Consider the following 25,804-nt stretch of genomic DNA (forward strand, 5'->3'; position numbering starts at 1 on the left):
CACCAGCCATTCTTCAGTTGGAAGTAAAGGAGGAGGAAAAGAAAGAAAGAGAAGAGAATTGCCATTCTGAATACTCTGCAAGACCCATTTGTCCGATGTTATAGATCTCTTGCGGAGGAGAGGGTGTTGAATTCTCCCTCCAACTGGAGTGGCGTGATCTTGCAGAACCAAACTAGTAATGCTAGGACACTGCCAGGGCTGGGTGGCAGATGATTTCTGGATACCATTCCCCAAAGGTCAGAATGAACGGCATCCATGCATAACTTGGGAAGCATGCGCAGGACAGTGGCTGGGATATGGCTGATGTGGTTGATAGCCATTCTATAGCCATGCAAGGGGTGAAAGCTAGACTGGCCAGGAGGCGTAGCCGAAAGGTCCTAGGATCTGGCCGTAGTACAAGATTCTTTGAAGCGCTCCAAAGCAAAGTCTGCTTCTCACCAAAAAGACGAGTCCTATCAAAGGGCATGTCCAACAGTTTATCCTGGACATTACCCAAGAAGCCAGATGCTCTCAGCTAGGTATGGTGCCATAACGCCACTGTTGACGAAACTGTTCTGCCCAGCGAGTCAGTGGTATCTAAGCCACACCTAATGATCAACTTAGTTGCATCTCTCCCATCTTTCGCTGCCTGGGAGAGCACAGCCCGGGCCTCCTCCGGGACCTTTGGCAACACTTGCGTAACCATTTCCCAAAGGGTGTGCTAGAACCGGACCAATAAGCATGTGGTGTTCACTGACCAGGGTGGAAGAAAACATCTTTCCAAGTGCATCCAGCCTCTTGGATTCCCTATCTGGAGGAGCAGAAGAGAATGTGCCATTGGACATTTAAACCCGAACTACCAAGCTCTCAGGGGTGGGGTGTTGGCTGAGGAAACTTGGATTGCCTGGGGCAAGGAGATGGCTGTGTGTTATTGTCCTGTTCACAAGAGCCCCTGTGCTAGATTTTGACCATGTGCCTAGTAGGACATCTATAAGTGCTGCACTAAACTACAAAAGTGGGTTCAGACAAGGAAGCCCCAGGCTGAAGCACTGCAGTCAAGAGATTAGTCTTGACCTGCACCGAGGGCTGTTTCAGGTCAAAGAACTCTACAGTACTCATCATCACCATGGTGTAAGATGCCTCCTCCTCCGTAGCCTCATTAGGTGGAGAAAGCATGCCACGATTCCGTGGGACCAGGCCTAGAGCACCGATGCTCCTTACCTGTCTCGTCGATAAGACAACCGATGAGGTGAAGTCAAAATCCGTTTGGACTTCTTCTCCGTATGCCTCTTCCAGAAGACCTTCAGTGTGAAGAGGACTTGGGGCTTATGAAGCAGTCCCACAACCTTCTCTTCCTCGATCAGGATCACCGAGGAGTAGCGCTCGACAGTATCAACTGCCGGACTGCTTGAAGCTTCAAAGATTGCTCTCGCAAGGCTTTCGGCCACATGACCCGGCAATCCGAGCGAGACACCACAAGCAGACGAGATGGTGGTCAGTTACCAACATTGCGCAGTGACAGGTGCCATATGGTTTGAACCCTGTGCATATAGAGGTCATCCCGCGACACAGAAGGAAAAATCTCTCAACAAAATGTTGAAAAAAGTCTGTGAAAAAGAGACAGAGGGGTTGATCTTCTCTGGATCAGTGCTTAACTGGCACGGAAAGAAAATAACTGACATCTGCACGGATGTGTGGCACCTATTTAGGTGACTGCAACATCACAATTGATGCCAACGACACCGGCGACGTCACGCGGAGACGAACAGAGCCACCCGACGACACGCAGGGGCACTGCTCATGCAAAAGTTTCTGGATCCAGTCTGACGCCTGGGAAATTCAACGGTAAGGAATCTGCAGTGAGAAGTTTCATCAGATAACATGTTCAATGCTATGAAATTCAAATGTCAAATTGCTTGAAGAACCGAAAGACAACAACTTGTAAACACATTTGATGACATGTAGCACCCATCTGCTAATTCACAGACAGAGTGGAGAAATATAGATAAAATGCCTTGAAAACCAAGCCTAGTCGAGCACATCATTAAAATGCTGGCAATGTGTTGGTCATGTGCAAATAAGTTAAGTCTCATTTACATTTTTGGCAAAGACTTGATCCAAAATACAATGACCATAGCATGTGCGCATTTGAAATAAAAATAAGTGTTGTACCAGATTTACACTATTCCAGAGGCTGAATGTGTTCTGAAGCATATAGTTTGAAATGTACGAATCAGAATTTCTTTTTAATCTAATTCCAAAATGTGTTATGCTTATTTATTATGATCATCACCAAAAAAACAGCTGACCACGTGGCTCTGCCGACTATGATGTGAACATCTATTACAGAACTTTACATTAGGTTTGCCCAGGCTATTTGAAGGTCATTTTAGGGGCTAGGTTTAGAGGTGATTTCTGAAGAAAGTACAATTCAAAGGGACAATGCATGGTGACAGTTCCACAGTCATACTATACCATTTTTAAGGAGACTTGACTTGTCAGTTCTGTATTCTATTATTTATTTATTTTTGTTTTATATAACGCGAACTAGACCCGAAGATATCGGGTATGAGAGCGCTTTACATAGCACCAGTTTCGTTACACAAGGACACATACATTTTTTTTTAGTTCTTCTCCTAATTAAACACTTCCTCCACAAATTGAACGATTTTACATTCCTGATGAAATCTAAAGGCATTCCCCGGGATCCAGGAGCCTCAAGGACAGCACTCATGTCTTAAAGCATGGTGTGACATGCACAAGTTCTTCACCGTTACTTGAGGCTGCCAATGCATTTGGCTTTTGTGTTCATTTTTTTTTCTATTTTTTTGATTAAAGGAATCAGGCGTGGCCGTGATGTATGGGGAGACAATAAAGGGCAGTCTACAGAATGAATGCTCGTAAAGGTGTGAGAAGTGGAGGGAGGGCTACACACTGGTAAATGGTACTAGTTACCCTAGTAGGTACAGGGTAGTCCTCTCACAGGGGAACGTAACCTGTTGGGCCAAAACCCACCGCTGGAAAGCAGTGTTGATAAAAAACACAGCCAAGGGATCAGCCATCTGAGCAATTTGCAATTATGCATAGTATGAATAACATCGATTGTAGGTGACAGCTTTAGAAAGATTAAGAACATGACTCTTTCTCCTTTAACCATCTCAAAAGATCAAGAAACCAATGAGCAATGTACTGTTTTTGGATTCTGACATCACGGGGTAATACTGGGTTGCGGAGTGCTATTTATTTCTAATATCCCCAGTTCGAAACAATACATTAATAGTGCCAGAGAACTAGATGTCTACTTGTTCTAATAAGGGACTACACACAACACTGAGCTATAAGGCTGCTACAGACTAAAGTTAAACATTTCACGCCAAAGTGAAAAGGAAGGAACACCAAGCACACACACTTAACAAAAGCATGAAATTTGATGTTTTGTTTAAGTCTCATGCTTTCATGTGGTTTTCCAAACCCTAACAAACCTGGCTCAGAATGCTGTTTCTTTCTCGGCAATGGTTTGTCATCAGTTACTGTACCATTCACCTTTCTCTGCTGGTCCTCCCATGTCACTTCTAGTGTAAACCAAAAGAAATCAGAGCTTGTCAGAAACAGGAAATGACTTTCATTGCAAGATAGCTTACAACATTTACGGGGTAACTACATCTATGGACGAGTCACTGGTAGGGTCAAACAAGGCAGACCACTTTGTAAATACATTGCACTAATAATATTTGGTAACGGTGACTAAAAAGTGAAAGGCAACACAATCCTTGAAAGCTGCTGCTGCATCTGGTTGAGTCCATTACTCTGTGGCCAGGTGTAATGTTTTTGGTCTCCTAGGTTGGCCTGCAGTCAACTACACATGTGCCCTCCTCTTCTTATGAAATGGAGTCGCCTGCACGGGCAATCACAAGTGGAAGGGAAGGGTGGGGGAGGGGGGTGATAAGAGCATCCCATCAAAATCTGGTTAGGCCCTGTGATCATGATCAGTAATGTGTGTAGAACCACATGAAATCTCACAATCGATGCCTTTTCGTGCATTTCCCTCATGCTGATGTTTACAAAACCACGAAAAAAATAAATCGGCCTTATTAAATCATGTTTCCTCTTAATTTTCGATTCATTGTTTTAATCATTTGCATTACACAGTACCTTTGGTGGCTGCTACTTACACCAAGACAGAGTTGACTCAGGCTGAACCTGGACAGCACAAGGCCTGTGGATACAGGCGCTAAGAATAGAGACTGAAGGCTTGGTACATCACAGCAGACAATTATTTTTTAAAGACCTATTACCTGTTTTCGGCTGCCCATCAATAGTAACTACAGATGCCCAACATGAGTCGAAGAGGGCCAGAGTCAAGCAAGAGTTTCAGGATACACATGAGATAGATTCACACAATTCATCTAAATGAAAATCGAAAATATGCTGTGACTAAGGTTCTTAAAGTTAGTTGGATACCCCAGAGTAACACAGAGACACAATTGTGTAACTACCTCAACATGCTTTTAGGTGTACTGTGTAGATGATCGACAATATCTCCACGGCACATTGGAGAGGTTCCTCATTATCCCTCACAGTATCTTTTATTCACCATTTTACCATACTGAGGTAGTTCTACCTTGTTTGAGTGGAATGGCACTACTTTAAATACACCACGTGTTTCAGAGGCTTTCAGATATTGCCATGTTAGAGGTTATGCTTAGAGGGGACAAAACATAAGTATTCAAGACCTATCAGAAATTTAATTGTAAGTCTTAGAAATAATAGCTTAATAAGGCCTGCTACATCCATAATGTTCCACTTTTACAACCAACCATTTAGGTGCAATAAGGTAATTGCGTGTATTTTCTTTCGGTGGACTCTTTTAACAGTGTTCCTCTTTGCTGTATAATCCTTGATTGAAGTTGACAGTTTTAACCCAACAAACCTTGAATGAATGCTTGACCCTTGCAGGCTGATTTAGAGTTTGGTGGACTGGTATTCCATCACAAACGGAAGGCTATCCAAATGCACTTTTAATAAGGCAGACGTGATATCCAACACTTTTGTGGTGGGGCGTCAGCCCGCCAAACTCAAAATCAAGCACCACGTGTTCAGTCTAGTAACATATAACTACATTTACATTACAAAGCAGAAGAATCCAAATAACCAACCACAATGTTAATAACATAATTCACATATCTGGCGCGAAATGATCAGCTAAAATGGCAAAGAATATAAAACGTTACTTTAGTAAAAATAACAACGTAATGCCCTAAAAATCTCAGCTGATGGGCTGGGTTTCTGACAACCAGGGCTAGAAAGGTGGACATTGGGAGAGGGACGTTCCAGGATTAAAAATGAAAAGGCAACGCGGGTTAAGGGATAAATGGCATTCCTGACCCCTCACTCTAGTGTTGTCTGTACCCACATAGGTGTTCTTGGTTTCCATTTCATTCTTATAATGACATTTCTCTGTAGCTTAACAAGCCACTCTGGTCTGTACCCGGACTGTAATACTGTCTCTCCTGCCACATTGCCTAAATATTGTGAACTAAGTGCAGACACTGAAAGGGAAATTTTGAAGTGGGAAATCTATTAATCAAATGTGATCTTCTACAATTTTCATAAATTTCCAACGTTAAAAGGATTTTAAAAATAAGCATGAAAATGTACACAAGCCCTTGATTTCAATGTGCGAGCATTCTCCTACAATTAGGGCATTAATGATCTACTGTCTGCTGCCATTGTGCTACTATGGCTGGGACCAATATCCAAGAGGCTCCCCACTGCCCCTCTCATGAACAATCCCAAAGGGGCCACACGGCAAACAACTATCGATCTTCCATGTGCAGGGCGAGCATGGTGCCCCTACAAGGCACGAATCCTGCCCTCTCGACAACAGGAGAAGGCAGGGAGCTAAGCTAAGCCGGTCACACTGGGGGTCTGATAGGTAGGGCAGGCTAGGGCCACCACCTAAAACAACCCCGTAGAGTGGCTTAATAGTCTACAAGGGGACCGAACATCAGTGTCCTGTTCTTATGGCATGCACAAAAAAGAACAGCACACATTTGACGTGCTAAACAAAGGGAAGAAAAAGCTAATGAGACCTCTGTGAATTTACTTTAATTCAAAGTGACAGCTCCACAGCAGCATGTCACCAGCACGCTGTAATGACCGGCTATTTGACATTAACTGTCTAATGAAATGTTAGAAAGTCATTCTGCTTCTTCGTTTGCATTAATATCACACTCATTAAAATCTAGAATGAAAATTATTTTGTCAGACCACGGCTGGTGCCATTTCATTCGTGTGTGCCCTTTTGAGATCTCTAACCTGCTCCTTGATGTCAATAGGCTGTTTTTCTAGGGTGAGATAAGGGCCTTTCAGAGCAACAACAATCCTCTTTGTTTTGATTTCAGATATATTATCAATCTTTCATATGCGGTAGTTTGAGGCTCATATTTATCAATCACCTGTGCTGATCCACTTTCGAATAAGGTCCCAAAACCTAGACGTTTTTACTTCAGTCAATGAGCACTGGGGCAGTCTACTCCAGAAGGTCACATTCTTTTCAAAGCAAAATCAGAATCGATTAAATTACATTTGTATATGATGGGAAACTAGATAATATACATAGCGCCATTTTATAGTCCCTTAAAGTTCCATTTTGCCTGCATTTGTTCAATTCTATCACAGAAGGGCAGACCTCACCTACACTGTTTACAATGCCACAATTACTTCACCCTTTTGAGTGACTACATGCTGCCTGTACAGCTCCCACCTTCTTCTTCCTCGACCCACAACTTTCACACCTCATTTAACCATTCTGAGGACAGAACAGATGATAATCGAAAAATCCTTCCCCTGTTTGGTGACATTTAGGACATCCTGCAACCAGTGCTTAATTAATAATAGAATGAGTGGTAGTGCCCAAAGCTCAGCTCAGAAGCCCGGGGCCTCTGCTATTAAAAATCTGTATGCTGAATGTGTAATCTTGAGTCCACCTCATGCGTCTTTAATCCACTTTTAGACACTCCATGCCCCTTCATCTCTAGCTTGCAGGCTTCTGCTTGTTCTCTTTGTGACGGTTATAGCATCTTTCTGTTCCTCCGTCTTTCCCCTCTGTTTGTTTTTGCCTCTCTTGATCTCCGACAATGTATGATGAAGAAAAATAAGCGTCAATCCCCAAAAATGAGTGCAGTGGCTCCCATCAGCAACCCCTGGCTCAAATTAAGCACTGCCTGCAACGCTCCTGGGAACTTCGCTTCTCTAATGAATGCAAATATGCTAACAACATTAAAAAACACAAAAGTATAAAGAGCCAAACCCTATTAGCGACACGCACCTGAGAAAAATGAAAGAGGACAAATCTCAGACCACAACAGCCATAATACAACATGTGGAAAATGAATATTATTTCGAAAATAATATTTAATATTGGTTTGGTTCCATTAGCTTAGACAGGCTAGGTCATATTATTGAAAGTGCATGTTTAAATGTTGTGCACAAGCACAACACTTTTTTCGTGCTTCCTCAGTGGAAGGGATGCGTTTTGAAACATTACAAGTTTATGGGCTAAACCTCTTTTGCTATGATTGTAGTGCATTACAGTCCATTGTAATAAGTTGCATATCACATGTTTCTGTCCAAAGAAAATCGCTCGCAAGTAAATGTTTTCATTGTCTGAAACATTATGAACAATATGCTATTTGGGAGGAGTTAGAATCAGCCATTTTACATTTATTCTGTTTTTGTATAGAGAGGGCTTGATGCTGTGTGGCTCTTTAGTATTAGGGATTGTTATTATTAATTTGATATTTTGATAATGTGCACGGGCTACTTAATTTCTTGAAGGCACATTGTGTTACTGCGTTTATTAATGAATTTGGTATCCGTTTCTGAATAACTTTTTATTTTTCCCAATTATTAATTCGGCATTTAAATAAAAACTGCAAACTGAGAAATGGAAGAAGCCTAGTTGAGCATAAGTTTCCTCAGTGGTATTGACATAATTATTTGAGCACAGGATTCTCCCTTTCACAACAATTGACCCTCCTTAATGTAAGTTGAGTTGGAGCATCACCAAACAAGATATCAGAGAGATGAAAGGCAATGAAAGGCCAGCTTCACTAAGGGTACACATTGAAATATTTTCCAAGTAGTGAGTGAAATATTGGAGACTACTGCGACCTTAATGCTCTACATTATTTTAGAAAAAGGGTACCGAGGACCAATCTCACAGAGGCAGCAATTTGTGAAAAATTGCCTTTGTGTGAGGCTATATATTCCTGTTTATTAGCTCTGGAATCGTTCTAACTTGATGTGAGGTCTCAAGTGAGGTCTTCAACAGAAGTTGCGATGCTATACTGCATGCAGCGCATGAGGGGCATATTGTTTCATGCATAAGGATAGCTAACAAATTTAAATGTTATCCTCGTCTCCACAGACTCCATCCTCCTTGGAGACCTGAACTTCCACCTCAAGAACGCCAAAGACAACAACTCCACATCCCTGATCAACAACCTCGCCAACTCAAAGAGTTCATCACAACTCCCACCCGCTTCGCCGGACACACGCTCAACCCCATCTCCGCCAGCAATCACGTCACCATCAGCCACACGACCGAACTCTACTGGACAGACCACCACTGCATCCAGTTTCCCTTCAAGAAACACACCGCGCAAAGACGACCGCAATGAATCCCACACCGCAGCTGGAACAAAGTCACCGACGACCAGCTCCTCACCACCCTCGCCCGAGACCCCCTTCCCAAGCCCTCGGACACCAACGTAGGGGCCCACAACTTCAGACAATGGATCGGCAACTGGGCCAACACCATCGCCCCGTTCAGGAAAACCTAAAACAGGGGCACCGACACAAGAGCCTTCTGGTTCAACGCCGACCTCCAGACTTCCAAGCAAACCTGCCAGAAACTCGAGAAGCAGTGGTGCCAAGACCAGACAACCATGCGGCAATCAAGGGCGCCAGATGCAAGCACCACCAAGTCCTCCGATCTACCCAAAAAACCTTCTTCAAGGAACGCATTGACACCAACGCTCACAACAGCAAAGAGATCTTCAGCATCGTGAAAGAACTCGCCTCCTCCAACTCCAGCTCCAACGACATCAAGCAGTCATAAGAACTCTGCAGCTCCCTGGACACCTTCCACAGCAAGATCGCAGACATCCACAACAGCTTCGACACCCAGACTCCCACGACAGTCGCCAACATCCCGACTCAACGCCCTCCAAGCACACCAACCTCCTGCTCTCCTGGAACAACGTCAACAACGAAGACACCATCAAAATCATGAACACCATCCACTCCAGCTCACCCTCCGACCCCTGCCCACACCACATCTTCAAAAAAGCAAGCTCCATCATTGCACCCCAACTCCGAAAGGTCATCAACAGCTCCTTCGAAACCGCCACCTTCCCAGAGAGCTGGCAACACGCCGAAATGAATGCCCAACTCAAAAAGCCCAAAGTGGACCCAAATAACCTTAAGAACTTTCGACCAATCTCCCTGCTCCCATTCCCGGAGAAAGTCATTGAGAAGACCGCAAACCGACAACTGACCCACTTCCTGGAGGAGAGCAACATCCTAGACTCCTCCCAATCCGGCTTCCGCAGCAACCACAGCACCGAAACTGCTTCTCATCGCCGCCACTGACGACATCAGGACCCTGCTGGACAACGGCGAAAAAACAGCCCTCATCCTCCTAGACCTCTCAGCCGCTTTCAACACCATCTGCCACCACACCCTGCGCACACGCCTCCACGACACAGGGATCCCTTACAAAACCCTGAACTGGATCACCTCCTTCCCCACCGGTAGAACCCAAAGAGTCTGCCTCCCCCTTTCCAATCCGAAGCCACTAAGATCACCTGCAGCATACCCCAAGGACCCTTTTCAACATGTACATGGTACCGCTCGCCGACATCGTCCGAGTGCACCATCTCAACATCATCTCATACGCCGACGACACCCAGCTGATCCTCTCCCTCACCAAGGACCCAGCCACCGCCAAATCTAACCTGCACGAGGGAATGAAGGCCGTCGCAGAGTGGATGAAGACCAGCCGTCTGAAACTGAACTCTGACAAAACGGAGGTCCTCATCCTCAAATCCAAGTCCAGTGCATGGGACGACTCCTGGTGGCCGACCACGCTGGGAGCTGCCCAGATACCCACCAACCATGCACGCAACCTGGGGTTCATCCTGGACTTAACGCTCTCCTCTATGACCCAGCAAGTCAGCGCTGTTTCCTCCTCCTGCTTCAATACCCTCCACATGCTTCGCAAAATCTACAGATGGATCCCCACCGAAACCAGAAGGACGATCACCCAAGCCCTCATCAGCAGCAGACTAGACTACGGCAACGCCCTCTACGCGGGAACCACGGCCAAACTCCAGAAACGACTCCAACGCGTACAAAATGCCTCTGTACACCTCATCCTCTGAATCCCTCGCCACAGCTACATCACTGTCCACCTGAGAGACCTACACTGGCTCCCGGTCAACAAGAGGATCACCTCCAAACTCCTCACCCACGCTCACAAGGCTCGCCACAACGCCGGACTAGCCTACCTCAATGAACCACCCTCCTTCCATACCCCGAACTGCCAGCTTCGCTGCACTGACCTCGCCACCGTCTCACGCATCTGTTGAACGACCACCGGCAGCAGATCATTCTCCCACCTCGCCGACAAGACATGGAACACCCTCCCCATCCACCTGCAGTAGACCCAGGACCTGCTGACCTCCAGGAGACTGCTCAAAACCAGGCTGTTCGATCAGTGGCTACGACATCCGCTCTCCCTCTAGCGCCTTGAGACCCTCACGAGTGAGTAGCGTGCTTTTCAAATGTTTGATTGAATGATTGATTTAGGTTTTGGATCCTGACAATAATGTTTCTTCATTTGAAGTATCTTTTGAAGAATGTTTTAAGTTTGTTGATAACGTAGGGAATGTTGTGATCTTAGTAGTTGACCTAAACATTCATTTTAAAAGATTCCTCTGTGAATTTCTGCATACTGGCAGTGGTTTCCGATGCTAGTGATTGGTCGGTACCCAAGCTTCAGTAACCACTGGACATGATTTGTCACTATTGGACACCTGCATGGCCTTCAGAAATGCTTTGCACACAGTACCCGGTCAACAGTTCCTTGACAAAAAAAGAAATTGGTGACATTATCCGTGATGTAGTTTTGTAATCCATGAACAGTGCACTGAGTGACTTCATTGGGCGGCTAGCTATAATTAGTAGGTTATAGTTGGGAATCACTAAAGCAATACAAGAGCTGCAACACCATAGCCAATTTAAATCTCAGCTAGGCAGGGACAGCCTTCCATCCCTCCGAGGTCAGTAAATTGAGCATCAATAAGTTGGACTATTGTAAAATGTATTACTTGCTGAGCTTCGGAATTGAGAGCTAGATAAAAAAAATAGTTAATATTTGTGTTGTCATTGTGAAGTCGTTCGTGAAGGCATACACTGAACATAGGGGTGCATTATGGTTTCATAGCTTACGATATCTAGAGATTTGTAGTAGATTTTAGGTTTCAGATCGTAAACAACAAAGCTCCTTTGGCTACAATTTTAATAGGTTATTATATAAGATTGGATCATAATCTTGTAAGTAGCTGACCTTGATAAAAATGTATACCTTCCCCTAAAGAAGGTTTTTGACTGAATATTTGGGCTTTGTATCAACTTACTTTAACAATTCCCCAAAAATTGTGGGTCTAACTGCTGTCAGCACTGTCCTGTTCTGCAACTGTGATTTTAGTGACTAGAAACAAGTTGTGGCCTTTGGCCATGCCCTGCGCCCAGCATCCCAGACCACTCTGTGGTCTTTGGCACTGGTTGCACAATGTCCATCGCCAGAAGGGATGCTCAACAGTCATGGCCTCTGGCCATGCCCTGTGCCCAGCATCCCAGACCACTGTAACTAAGGGCTAGAGTGTGGTCTTTGGCACTGGCTGCACAGTGTCCATCCCTAGAAGGCATGCTCAACAGGATGTGGCTAAGGCTTAGAAGCCACACCCTCAGTTCTAATTGGGCATGGCCTGTGGCTCAATACTCACAGGCCCATCTCCACTGGGCAGTGTGTGTAGCTGTGACCCATAAACACTTGGCAAAGCATGGGCATTTGGCCATAGTCAGTGCCCAGTATCTCAGCCCCTTTACCCATGAACATGCCTTGTGGCTGTGTACAGGACGAAATGGGCACTGTGCTGGGAGGGGCTTTCAGATATGCCCTGGCTCTATGCAATCTTCCCCAGTGTTTACTAAGCCAAGGCAGTGGGGAATTAAGCTAGGGATTATTTGCTCGCATGGGCCTACAGCCAAGGGCTGCAAAGTGCTTGCTCCCTTAACAAGGCAGTTGTAGTGCCTGAGAGAGACACCCAGTGCCTAAGGAGCGGCCATAAGGGGACATGAATGACAGCCAGATTTGGAGCCTGGGCTACAGAGAGCAGAAGAGGTCTGGTGCAGATCAGGTGAGTAGCAGGGCCGGACACCCTTAACCTATCAGGGGATAAGAGTGCTGTCTAATACTATTGAACAGTGGATTCAAAGAGTGAGAGGCTCAATAACAAATATTTGTAACCACTGCGAGGCTTATTGTGGGTGGTCATCAACAGAGTTCAGTGTTGATGACAGTTTTAAAGAAAGGTCAACAGAATCCTGCACTGGGGATGGAGGTGCAAGCTTGATAGAAAGCATAATTGAAAATTAACAATACTCCTATCTGTGGGTTACACAGTATGTGAATTAAACATCTAAATTCAGGCTGCACCTCTGAGGTTCTTTATTCTAGGGATGACGTTTCATGATTTATCTGTGGGATTGAATGGGCATTTCTTCAACAATAAGCCCTGCAATGTTAACACAGTAATGCAGATTCTTATGTCGATGCATCGCTATACAGACACTGGTCTAGGTCTGAATGCATAAGTCTATCAGTTGAAACATCTGTCACTGTTGGCAGGAATAGTACTTATGCATAAACTCAATAAAATGTGAACTTATTTACAAGTACAAAATGTGGTATATCATTTATAGAAGTGTGATATTTGTAGAAAATATATGCGCTTTGCATAGTTTAAGGTAACAAAATAAACAGAATGACACACCCAATAATGGTGTTAACAGTAAGAAATTAGTTACTTACCTGTAGCTCCAGTTCTCCAGCGATGGTATCTTTCACATATTCACATGCCTAAATCATTCCCCGTCCTCAGGCTGGGAATCCTTGGTAATCTTAAATAAGAGTAGACAGTGTTCTTTTAGAAGCACATCCACCTCATTCGAAGCAACCTAAACTTCAGCTCCCATTTGTGACAGTTCGATAGTGTTCAACCAAGTGCATCGGACCTGCCAGTCTTGGGAGGAGCACGTTTAGGCCCAGTCGTGTGACTTGAAGCTTTGAAGCTCCAGGACATTGCTATGGAGCATCTACTCTTTGTCTGACCAAAGATCTCTCGTTGACAGCTCTTGCATGTGAGTTCACCTGCTGTCCATGGACGCACCACCTTGTCCGATGGGAATGGAAAGAGAGGCCTCCATTGAGATTTGCAGGGACTCTCCACAATAGCAGCAAAAATATAGCCAATCAGCCCGGGGTCTTAATCTGTAGTATCTGCAGTGAGCGCATCTTGTTAATGTCAAAGAAGGCCAGGTAACAAGTCTTTGTGGTCCGAGAAGGGAAGACAGTAGGGTCATTCTGGGTTTCCCATGTTGCGATTGAATTCCATGCCATCTGTCCTTGACTGCCTCATATAATAGACTTGTGTGTTTGTAACTCTCACAATAATTATATACAGCCTTAAAAAAAGTCCCAGGCCCGAACACCACTTAAGGGACGAAACACGTGTTGGCTGGTTAGTCATTCTTTAAGGAATTCTAAATCATGCTTAAGACATTTCAACCTTCTGTATAAGGAATGTACAACTGACTAGAGATTTACTCTCATTAACTTAAATAGTTCCTAAACTGTCTACTCTACATATTTTTAACTAAGTTTACCTTTGTGGGCTGAAGAATAATATCCCACTTCTAGGTATGACAATTTCCACTAAAATGGTAGCCATCTAGGGGCAGCATAGCCCCGGATGTTACCCCTTCCTTCATCCCCTTAATAGTCCGGAATGGGTATGTATCATATGAATTTGCATGGCTGTTCTTTAAAATCATGAAGAAAGCCTTGCTGCTTTACAGAAGCCATTGGGAGATTGACCTTTTTAGCTGCTCCCTAAAGTATGAAACTGGGTTACATTGTCCGGAGGGGAATCTTTCTGGGAGGGTGACTTATCACCTTCCTTGGGTACGATGTATTCATCCCAATCTGGATCACCTCTGTCATCTTTCTGTGGGATTTTACCATCTTCCTCGAAATCTGAATACACAGAATCCAATGAGTTTTTATCACCAATTACTGTAGACCTCAATTGGAGTAATGTTTGTTTGACAACTCTGGGAGGCATGTCCGGTGGAGGCAGTTGAGAAGGCATATTTATTTATTTATTTATTTTTAATATTTATAGAGCGCTTCATATACCCTTGGGCGTCTTGGCGCTGATAGATCATTTGTTTGCATACGGAAAGTAAGGTTATGAACCGGTTGATTAAGGCGGACTGTAAGGGAGAGATGATTATTGAGTGAACAGCCAGGTTTTCAGGAGTTTACGGAACTGAAGGAGGGTGGTACTTTGCCTGATGTTGAGAGGCAGGGTGTTCCAGAGTCTGGGGGCTGCCACCAAAAAGCGACGGTCTCCCCAGGTGACAGTTTTGGTGCGAGGGACGACCAGTTGATAGAGAGTGGCTGATCGTAAGGCTCTGGTGGGTTTGTAGTGTTGTAATTGATCTTTAAGGAAATGTGGTCCTTGATTGTTGACTGCTTTAAACACAATGCAGAGGGATTTAAAGTGAATTCTTTTTGTACAGTGAGCCAATGAAACTCCTTTATATTTTTGGAGATGGATTCAAACTTTGTCTTGCCAGAGAGCAGACGTGCCGCTGCGTTTTGTATCGTTTGGAGTTTTGTGATTACTCTAGTTTGAGCATTAAGAAATAGCCCATTGCAATAGTCCAAGGATGAAAGGACAAGGGCAGTGACCAGTGTCTTGATGGCAGAGTCAGGGAGAAAAGGACGTATTTTCCTGATCATTTTTAGTTTCAGGTGTGCCGTAGACACTGTTTTATTGGCGTGGTCCAAGAAGATTAAACCATCGTCGAAGATGACTCCGAGGTTCCTGACCTTGGTGGTAGGTGTAGGAGCGGTGCCGAAGGTCTCTGGCCACCAACTAGTTGGCCAGGCTGGTAAGAGAGGTCCAAAGATGAGTACCTCGGTTTTTTCCGAATTTAACTTTAGGCAGTTGGTGGCCATCCATTCTCCTATATCCAGGAGCCCTTCCTGAAATTTTTCGGCTACTTGCTCTCCATTCCCTTTAATTGCCAACACAAGTTGGGTATCGTCGGCGTAGGAGGTAAGGCTCATCCCATGTGCTTTGATGGTCTTAGCAAGGTCCGACACATAAATGTTAAAAAGTGTCGGACTCAGGGATGAGCCTTGGGGAACTCCACAGGGAGCAGAGAGTTGGGCCGATTGAAAGGGACCTAGAATGACAGCCTGCGTTCTTTTGGCAAGGAAAGACGCAATTAGGTCTTTGGCAGTGTGGCCGATGCCACATCCCTGGACACGGTCGACCAAGATGTTGTGGTCGACCGTGTCGAAGGCCGCCGATAAATCTAGCAGAACCAGTATGGCAGTGCCACCCTGGCATAGGTGGTGAAGGCTAAGATAGAGGAGGTGCAGTGGGTACCACGGGTAGGACAGGCATAGGTTTCCCTGTAGGTTGTAAAGCAAAAAACATTTGAAAAGTGTCAATCATTTGTTGCAACACGGACAAAAAATATGATAGGCACCTGCATGACCTCTGGTTGTCCACCATAATGAGGAGGAGCATCCTTTGAGTGGTAGTTGATGGTGCCAATGACAACGGTACTGTTGAGGTCGATGATTATCTTTTCATAATCATCAATGAAGTTTCTCCCTGGATGCCAATTGGAATGCCATTCACACATTTTCTTCAATACTGACATCATAGGAACTGGATTTTTGAGTCATTTTTTGTCAGGTTTGAGTTTGGTTTTACAGACGGAACTCAATTTTTTCCAGTAGGGAGGTAGCTGCAAATGCTTTAGATAGTAAATCAAACTCTGGAAACTGTAAATGTTTCCTTTTTTGTGCTGCCTTTGTGGAAGTGTTTGGAGGAGCACTTTTCTCAGAATCAGCCCCAAATAAGGGTGAATAACCCCAAGAAAGTGTTACTTTTTCTTCTGTTCCACAATATATGGTGCCAGTCTCCTCTCGCTGTCCTCCAGGGTCTTAGATGGAAAAGTCTGACAAATGTCACAGCGTGAAGCCTTGTATGCTGGATAAAGGCAATAAATACATTACTCATTTGGATCATCAATATAGATATTTTTCACTCCACGGGTAGTGCAGGATTTGAAAAGAGATTTTTCTCTCTGTCAGTCATGATGGCAATTGGTGACAGAGTTGAATCTGGCCTCGAAAATTGGGATTATCCAGGAAATGTACCCTAAAAACAACTTACATTACTCTGAAATCAGAAGGTAGGGTTGGTTCAGGTCCCTAATAGAGCAGAATTGTAACAAGATAAGGTCACTCAGGGGTTGGAGCGGAGCTCATCTTAGGGACTGCCTAACACTTGCTGTGCTGTAGAAATCTGTGCTTTGGTGGACTCTAGTGGAAGAAGGAGAGCTAGCACTTCCACGTCATTAGCGGAAGTCCAGATTGCTTCAAATGACATGGATATATGCTACTAAATAACCACTATTGTTGAGGCACATGGCAATTTTACCACAGTTTACTCCTATTTAGAATTACTGGAGATTCCCATCTTAATGACGGGTAATGATTAAAACATGTGAATATATGAAGGATATAATGCAGGAGAATTCCTATCAACTAATATATATATATATATATTCACCGAGTTTGCTGCTTCAGCAGTTCCCTTCCTCTCAGCGTTAGCACCTCCTGTGGTAACAACAACCACCAAATATTGCAACAGTTTCACACTCCACAACCAAAATTCGGCCACGAATGAAGAGGCGGCACACCAGGAGACAGCACAATAGTTTATTGTGCACTCAAAATCCAAGGACGACGCGTTTTGGCATTAGCCTTTGTTGCCGAAACGCGTCGTCCTTGGATTTTGAGTGCACAAAAAACTATTGTGCCGTCTCCTGGTGTGCGGCCTCTTCATTCGTGGCCAAATTTTTGTTGTGGAGTGAGAAACTGTTGCAATAAATATATATATATATTTGCAGCGTTGGGCGCTGAGGAAGGCAAATCTACGCCGAAATGCATTCGCCGCCGCTGGGACTTCTGCAAATAAATTTGTGTCCTGTTCTGAACCCCCCGTGTGGCCTCTGCTCTTTTCTGTCAGGAGGGAGTTCGCGTCATATATATATATATATATATATATATATTTTTTTTTTTTTTATTCACTGAAAAAACCATAGGTTTCACACCAGTTATAGTTAGCTGGAAGTTTTACTCGCATAAAACCATTGAAATTCCCACGTTATAGTTAGTTGGACTCACTATAACTTGCGCGTGCAATGCACTGCTGATGACGTCACATATTACATCACTCATGACATGGTCAGTGACATCACTCATGACATCACTGATGACACCATCCAGTGAATGTGTGTCTTTCTGAAAAATAAATATTAGTGAGTAATGTTTAAATATTTAAATATATGTATTAGTGTTTCACTTTGTGTATAAGTGGCTGCATGGGTTGGTGAGTAGCTACATGTTTATGTACATGGGTTATTAGATGTTTTTCTTAGTATCAGTATGAGTGTTTCTGTGGTTTGGTGGGGGTATTACTTAGCACATAGATGCATGAATGACTGACTCTCTCTTTGTATGTGTTTTGAAGACAGCATATGTGCAGGACTGTATGGGTGGATGAGTGTGTATATGTGTGTGTTAGTGAGTGAATGACTGTCTCACTAGTGTTTTTATCAGTAACTACATATGTTTTAATCTAGTATATGTGAATATTGATGTATATAAGTGAGTATATGTGAGAGTGAGGGATGGTAAGAGTTCTTGTTTAAATTAGTATGTGTTTCTATAAGTGATTGTTTAAAAGAGTAAGTATGTGTAAGTTTCCTTAGAAGTAAAGTGGTAGTGTGTGTATAGCTGTATATGCAAATAAATGGATGTTCAATAGTTTATTTGCATGTGTGAGTATGTGTGTGAGTAACTTATGGATAACTGTCGGTGTGTAACAGGATGTATAGGTGTATCACTACATATGATGAGTGAGTATATGTATGAGTGACTATATAGAACTGTTTGTCAATGAGTGGATGTGTATATAGATGGTGGAATTACTGAATTGGTTGTTGTAACTGATATGGGTATCTCCATTTTTTGGAAAATTGTAGTTTCTATTTTTGAATATGTGTTTCAAGGGTTACATTATAGTGAAAGTTGGTCTGTCACTCTGTCACAAGGATGGTGTCATCAGTAATGTCATGAGTGATGTCACTGACCAGGTCATGAGTGATGTAATATGTGCCGTCATCAGCAGTGCATTGCACGCGCAAGTTATAGTGAGTCCAACTAACTATAACGTGGGAATTTCATTGGTTTTATGCGAGTAAAACTTCCAGCTAACTATAACTGGTGTGAAACCTATGTTTTTTTCAGTGAATTTAATAGGTTTTTTAAATGCTAATTCCTAACTATAACTGGTGTGAAACCTATGGTTTTTTCAGTGAATTTCATATGTTTTTTAATAGCAAATCTCTATAGGTATGAAATGTGATATTGAATTGAATTTTATATTGTATAATTATGTAATAGTTTTTTTTTTTTTTTTTTGTCCGGAGCGCTCCCGGGGCGCGTACCGGTGCGCTCACCGGTAAGCGCAGTGTTACGCACGGCGTAAGCGCACCCGGAAGCACCCACGCGCATACGAACGCGCTACGCAAGCCGGGGCGCGCAGCGTAAGCGCGTAGGGTCATGTGACCTGAAAATAACACTTTTCATTGGTTGCTAACATTTTTTTTATAAAGAATGAAATCCCCACCCTTTTCCTTCACTTCTTCTTTCACTTTTGTGACTGAAAGACCTGCCTGTTTTGCTGTCGGTTCTTTGTTGGATATCTTGGATTATCATGGCTGCCAGACCATCCAGCAGTGAAGATGACTCCAATTAATTCATCGATGAAGAGCCTCCTCAGCCAAAATACAAAGAACATTTCATCTGGAATTTTTTTTCCATACCTGATCACCAGAAGAAGGTAAATGCTCCAAAAGTGGAGTGCAGGATCTGTCACACAGTCCTGTCACGGGGTAACCCCAATAAAAAATATTATTTTGGGAACTCCACAATGATTCGCCATGTGGAGAGAAGGCACCCCCAGAATTTTGCCCGGGAAAGTGTCAGGGCTCTGGCACAAAAGGTTCCCAGTGATGGGGCCTCTACATCAACCGGAGGACGAACACCATCGGTGAGGGGGAGATCACAAGAGCAGGTTCCGAACATTCAGCCTGCATTTAACAAAGGCGCCCTTAAATGCAGATACTGTGATGAGCTACTTTCCTGTGGGGAGCAAAGTGTTCTGCTCATGGTTCGAGCATTGGAGAACCATCACTGCCGTTACCAGCCCTAATTTTTTTTTTTTTGCTCCTGTTGAGCAGTTTCCATTCCCTGTTTTTGTTGTAGTTCTAAAAAAAAAAAAAAAGAAGAAAAAAAAAAGTTCTTTTCAGAACTACCTCCAATCCTCCAATTCTCATTAAAGAGCTATATTCTTAAAAAAATGAAAAAGAGTAAGTGAAGTGGAGTGCATTGATAAATGAAAGGAAAATAGTAAGAAAGAACAGAAAAGTATGAGAGGAGAAAGGAAGTGAAGTAGGGGGACTGAAAGAAGGTGAGTGTTGGGAACGAAAGTAAGGAGAAGGAGAGTGAACATGGGGAATGTGGTTATTCAAACAAAATGTAGAAAAGGAACGGGGGTGTGGAAGGGTAAGAAATGATGCATTGCTGGAGTTGCATCATTTTTGTGACACTCTCCAGCAATGCATCACTTTTGCGCTTACAGTTACGTCTGAAATACTGACGTATCTAAAAGTACTTGCGACATAATACGTCATATATTTAATATGACGCATGAGTAGAACACTGAAGGCCTCATTTATGAGGCCATGCGTCACTTTTACGCCACCGGTGCGTCACTTTTTGTGACGCACCAGTGCTGTTAAAAATGCACCTTATTGAGTCATATTCACAAAGTGACGCATCTAGGTAGATGCGTCACTTTGTAAACCCCTGCGCCACATTATACCTACGTCAGGTGTAATGTATGCAAAAGGAGTGTATTGACGCAAGAAAGGGTCGTAGAGGTGACGCAGTGAATGAACTGAGTTTTCCCCATGCTACGCTCCCCAGTACGCTCCCCGGTGCGCGTACCAGGCGCTCCCCCCGCGAAAATTGATTTTTTTTTTGCCCCGCGGAGCCTTTTATGGCCCCCACATCAAACCTAGGGAGTCAGGGGGGGTCTACCCTGCCCCCTTTTGGTCATTTGCCCCTTTGTTTTTTGCCACCTCTTGTGTCTCGATCCTACCGAGACACAAGATGGCAGCTGCTCCGGACTGTTTGGAATGTTTACAGACACCCGAGAGCCAATCAGCTTTCCGCTCGCGAACTCGCGTGGCGCGCTGGTACGCGCCCGGTACGCGTACTGGGGCGCGCCTATAGATATATATATTTTTTTTAACCTAAATTACTCAAAATCCACTGGAGCACATATCTTGAGACATAGCAAAGGCACATCGGGCTACCAGTCCCTACAATTTTGCCAAGTTTGGTGGAAATCCATTCAGCCGTTCAAGCTAAAAGTGAGTTCGACCGCCCTATGGAAATTAACATGGGGAAAACACGTTTTAGGACCCCCCTTTTATCTCGGCCCCCGATTGACGAATCCCCCCCAAACTTTTAGGGAAGGAGCGGAGAGCCGCGAGGCAATGTTGAGGAAAAATTCAGGCAGATTTCTCAACCGGCGCCAAAGTTATTCCCAATAGAATGTTGCGATTTCCCTATGGAAAACAATCCTAACTATAACTACCTACTGGCGACCGCCAGTAGGTAATATATATATATATATATATATATATATATATATATATATATATATATATAAATATTCAAGACAAAGGTGGCTCCGAGCTCCGGACCCATGATGCTTCTCCTTCCGGTGCGGGATTCTCGGCAGAGCCCTGCCGAATTAATATGCACAAACACCCTCTTACTCGAAAAGGGTAATGAATCACGCACTCACAGGGTTTCAAAGTATCCCCAAGTCTTCTTTATTGCTTATTTCATCAAAAAAAGCAAATCCCAGGTCATAAGCAAAGAACCGACGCGTTTCGTTATCCCCTGATAACTTGCTCACGGTTATTCATTACCCTTTTCGAGTAAGAGAGTGTTTGTGCATATATATATATATTATGACAGTTGCTGGCTGGAATTTAAATCACAAATAAAGCACTGAAGAATTAGCACTTATTTGTGGTTTCGCTCTGACGTTATTTCTGCTGCCGTTGTGGAAAGGGAGCATGATGGATGGCGTCTTTCTACATATATATATATATATATATATATATCACAGCAACAATCCTTCAGCACCCAAACTTAGAAAATGAAGGGACGGACCACAGGAATCAGGCAGGAAGGTCTTTTTTATTAACGCCCTGATCCACTGCGACGCGTTTCAAGCACAGCCGTGCTCTTGCTCACACCAAAGTTTTTAGCAGCAAATGAGGCATTTTAAACTTAGTTACTAACTGCCCGCCCACAGTGCACACATCACGTGATATGCTTTAAGCAACAAACATAGAAGACATACTTGTGTCTTTGTCTCTTAATGTGCAAGTGCAGTACTATCTATATATACCTTCGTAATTTTTAAGGCATACAGTAATGTAAACATTTTACTCATGTAAACAATGGACTAATATAGCTTTTCATACTCCTAATCGGCATAAATGCCAGTTTGCTATAAAACACTGGGTAGATTTAATATTTCTTGTGCAAAAATTCGCTATAAATAGTATTGAGCATCTCTATTTTATCAAAGTAATTTCATAATATGTACATAATTTACTAATCTGACAAAATTTCATTTTCTATATATAAATAATTCTAAAACCATAAATATATCAATCATAATAAAATTCTTGTGAACAGATATGTCTTAGCTTAATGACTCTTACTGTGAGTCTGTATACATTGAAATGAAATACCTAGTTGCACAACAATATTCTTTCCTTACATTTTAAGTCCAAAATTTCATATGAGAATTCATCTAACTGCATAAAATGCATTGTACTGCCCAATATCTGTGCCTACTCGAGGTTGCTTAAAGTATTTGTAAAATATAAAGTGCTTATAGTGAAGTGCAGAAATCTATCCTAAAAAAATACCCATAAATATTGTTACAATACTTTTTTTTGTTTGAGAAGATTTGTTCCCTCTCACCTAACATTCTAGCGAAAAGAGAGTTTTAATTTTCGTGATCTTTCTTAGTTACATTATAATTCATGATATGAATAAGACATCTAGCTAAAAGCCTCTGGAATATCTTGTGTACGTGTTTGTACTTATATTGATTCCTTCACTTGTGCATAGTTTACAGACAGTAATGCAGATCTTCTGTACTATTGAGCCCGTTTGGGTTTTTGCTGTCTAACTCAATTATGGTTTGAGTTTCCAATCTCCTTAACAGCTTCTCCCTGTCTCCCCCTCTGCGCAAGGGCGCTACTGCATTTATGACAAAATAGGACAAAACTTAAATCATTGTTGTGTGTTGTTCTAAAGTGCCTTGCCACTGGATAAGCAGGGTCGTTGTTAACAAATGCCCTGAGATGCTGCAATATCCTGGCATGCACCTGCAGCTTCGTGCTGCCCACGTAGCGCAGCCCACAGGTGCATGCCAGAACATAAACAGCATACTCGGTCCGGCATCCGTAGCTGCCCTTGATAGCTATACTTTTATCAGAAAATGGGGTTTTGTAATGGGTCGTATTTCTACCAAACCTGCATGCTCTGCATGACGAGCATTTATAATAAAAACCCTTCCTCTGTAGAAAATGTACCCCCTCAGTTTTGATTTCAGGGCTTGATCTAACCAATTGGTTTCTCATTAATCTTGCCCGCCTAAAGGTAATGAGTGGCGACTCGGGTAATCTGCTAGCTAATACACCGTCAGTCATAACAATCGGCCAATTCTTTTTGACGATGGATTTGATTTTTCGTTCTTGCTTACTGAATGCAGTTATTAATCGTGGGCATTCCTTGTCACTAGTAGCAGATACACTTTTTGGAATCAACAAAGATTACCTTGAACGATCCTCTGTTTTTTTAAGAGCTCTAGCTAGCATGCTTTCTGAATACCCTCTATCACTGAGTCGCTCCATCATTTCCTTTACGCATATGTCATAATGTTCTTGGCTGCTGCAAATGCGTTTTAATCTAAGCAGCTCTCCTACGGGGATGCTCTCAATTGTTTGCCGAGGATGACTGCTGCTAGCATGCAAAATGCTGTTGCCATATATATGCTGAATTCCTTTTGAGGGAAAAAGTGGACGACGAACCCAGTCTTTGTGCAAAATAAAGGAGTTTTATTGAATCAGTAAATCACCAGCTGCCATGACACGTTTCGGCCACACTCGGCCTTGGTCACTTGACGCTACATATATTTATTTAAAGCGTGATGTGATGTCTTTATTCGCCACATACTCATAGAACATAGAAGCGCTAGTTGTAAGAAATATAAATACATTTAAAGCCCCCTGGATATCACTTAGCACTGCTGCCATGGGGATGAAGGTGAATACCAGAGAACTCCAGTAGACTCAGCCTTGCTGTCCAAGAGAGTGAGAAACCCCACTCCTAGGAATGCCTTACAGCATTACAGACAAAAAAGGAGTGCATGATCATTTTGGTGTTAGAACATAGACATATGGGATGCTCAAAATCAGAAAAAATATGGCTTGCTGCACCGAGTTAAGGGACTGCATGGGATTAACGCAAACTGCACGAAAATCCCTTGTATGTGCATATGGTTGTGAAATATACAGACGTGGAGTTTGGCCTGACGCATTCAGTCTTGTAAAGCTAGCTCTGGGCCTGAAATACAAGTCGAGTGGCTGTCTTACAACTGGCTAACAACATAGACATTCTGTTTGAATCCTTTGACATATCAGTCACAGAATATATTTGTACCTCCTGACAGCTCAGTCGAAATACTTAAAATCTTATTTCTGTACCATGGCCACTCGATTATTTTCGTCATAATTTCAATATGATATGTGGTGGGCAGGGGTATCCTGACTGATCGATGACCAATTCACGTGATTTGGTGTATACAGAAGGAAACTGTTCTGACCTTACCAGTACTGTGTTTTAAAGTGTCAAATTGAGCACTGTGCACGTTATTCTGCTGCTTTAAACATTAACTTACAGATAGCAAAGAGCAGCTTATCTTATGCACATGATGAAAAGAGTCACACCCTAAGATGAGCAGGGTAGAGGCCAGTGCTAGCAAAGGGGAGTGGGGTAGAAGGACCCGGAATGGCGGAGCGTACACTTCCTTAGGTTGTAGTGAGAGCTTATTAAGGTACCTGCAGTCGTTTCGAAAAGCATCAAAGGTGCATGCCAGTTGTAGAGGTTGGAGCTTGACAGCAGGGGCGAAGTAGGCGTTTTTCTATTTTATAAGCGCCTTGAGGAAGCCAGACTGCCATGGACACGTTTGCAGGGACTCTGCTGCATGCTGATGTCCCTGCCACAGTTGCGGTCTGCAGAGATTATGCATAGCTAACAAAGTCCAGGAGAAGAGGGGCCACCCACTTCTCCCAGCCCTAGCCACCACTGCGCCCACATCGACTTTATGTGCTTTCCATGCAGTGCATAATTTGTGAAAGAATAAGCATCAGGCACGAGGTTTCTTTGAGAATCTTCCTGCTCACACTGCCAAATGTCTTGGTTGGCACATACCAAGACTGTCTACTTTTGAATCCATCATATGCATTTTTTATTCACCACCATACATTCCGTGCTCATTTATCTCACTCTTGTAGTTTTTTTTTAATTTCTGCTTTTTTCCTAGAGTCACTATTTTTGGTTTTCTCTTTTGTATTCCTTTTCAGCCTTTCTCTCTCTTGACTTGGGTCTAAATCCAGTGATGAAAAATAAGACCCAAAAGCAAGAAAGATTGAGGTCTACATGTGTACCTATTACTTGTTGTCATATTTGTTGATCAATCTTTCTTGGGAGTCTTGGAGTGTGTTATGCATATAGTTGTGTTGTATTTCTATCTAGGACCTTAATTCGATATTCCTAATTTATGCCCTTGTATGGCTATAATAAATAATATCCTTATAAAGGCATAAGAATCATATCCAAATTTAGTCATAGCCCATGCAGTCCAAATTAAGCAAGGCTACTTCCCCAGACTCCTAGAGAGTACAACGCGTTCTTTAAACAAAGCAAACCTCCAGCAACCTGGGAAATCCCCATGCTTCTGTTTTGATTTGTCCTAGAACTCCTGCGAGCACTGAAAGAACGGCCAGTTCTTAGTGACATCTTTATTGACGTCTTATGTCCAACCTTACGTCAAACCTGGCACCTTTCAGGTATAAATATACCAATGTTGCCTTAAGCAAACACACAGTGGTTTGGAGCAGAGCGGCTATCTACTTGCCCGAGAGCCCAGCTGATGCG

At 43.3% G+C, this 25,804-nt stretch overlaps 1 protein-coding gene across 1 annotated transcript in view; it reads right to left on the reverse strand.

Moving 5' to 3' along the window:
• The window catches only part of RIMS2 (regulating synaptic membrane exocytosis 2), a 1,857,427-nt gene that overhangs the window by 344,267 nt on the left and 1,487,356 nt on the right, over window positions 1-25,804 (reverse strand). The window contains exon 28 of the mRNA XM_078686898.1: window positions 3,462-3,551. Coding sequence (XP_078543024.1) covers window positions 3,462-3,551 — 90 coding nt within the window. The remainder of the gene's footprint in view (window positions 1-3,461; window positions 3,552-25,804) is intronic.

The sequence above is a fragment of the Lissotriton helveticus genome, chromosome 4_1 (assembly GCF_964261635.1).
Source record: "Lissotriton helveticus chromosome 4_1, aLisHel1.1, whole genome shotgun sequence".
NCBI classification, from domain to species: domain Eukaryota; kingdom Metazoa; phylum Chordata; class Amphibia; order Caudata; family Salamandridae; genus Lissotriton; species Lissotriton helveticus.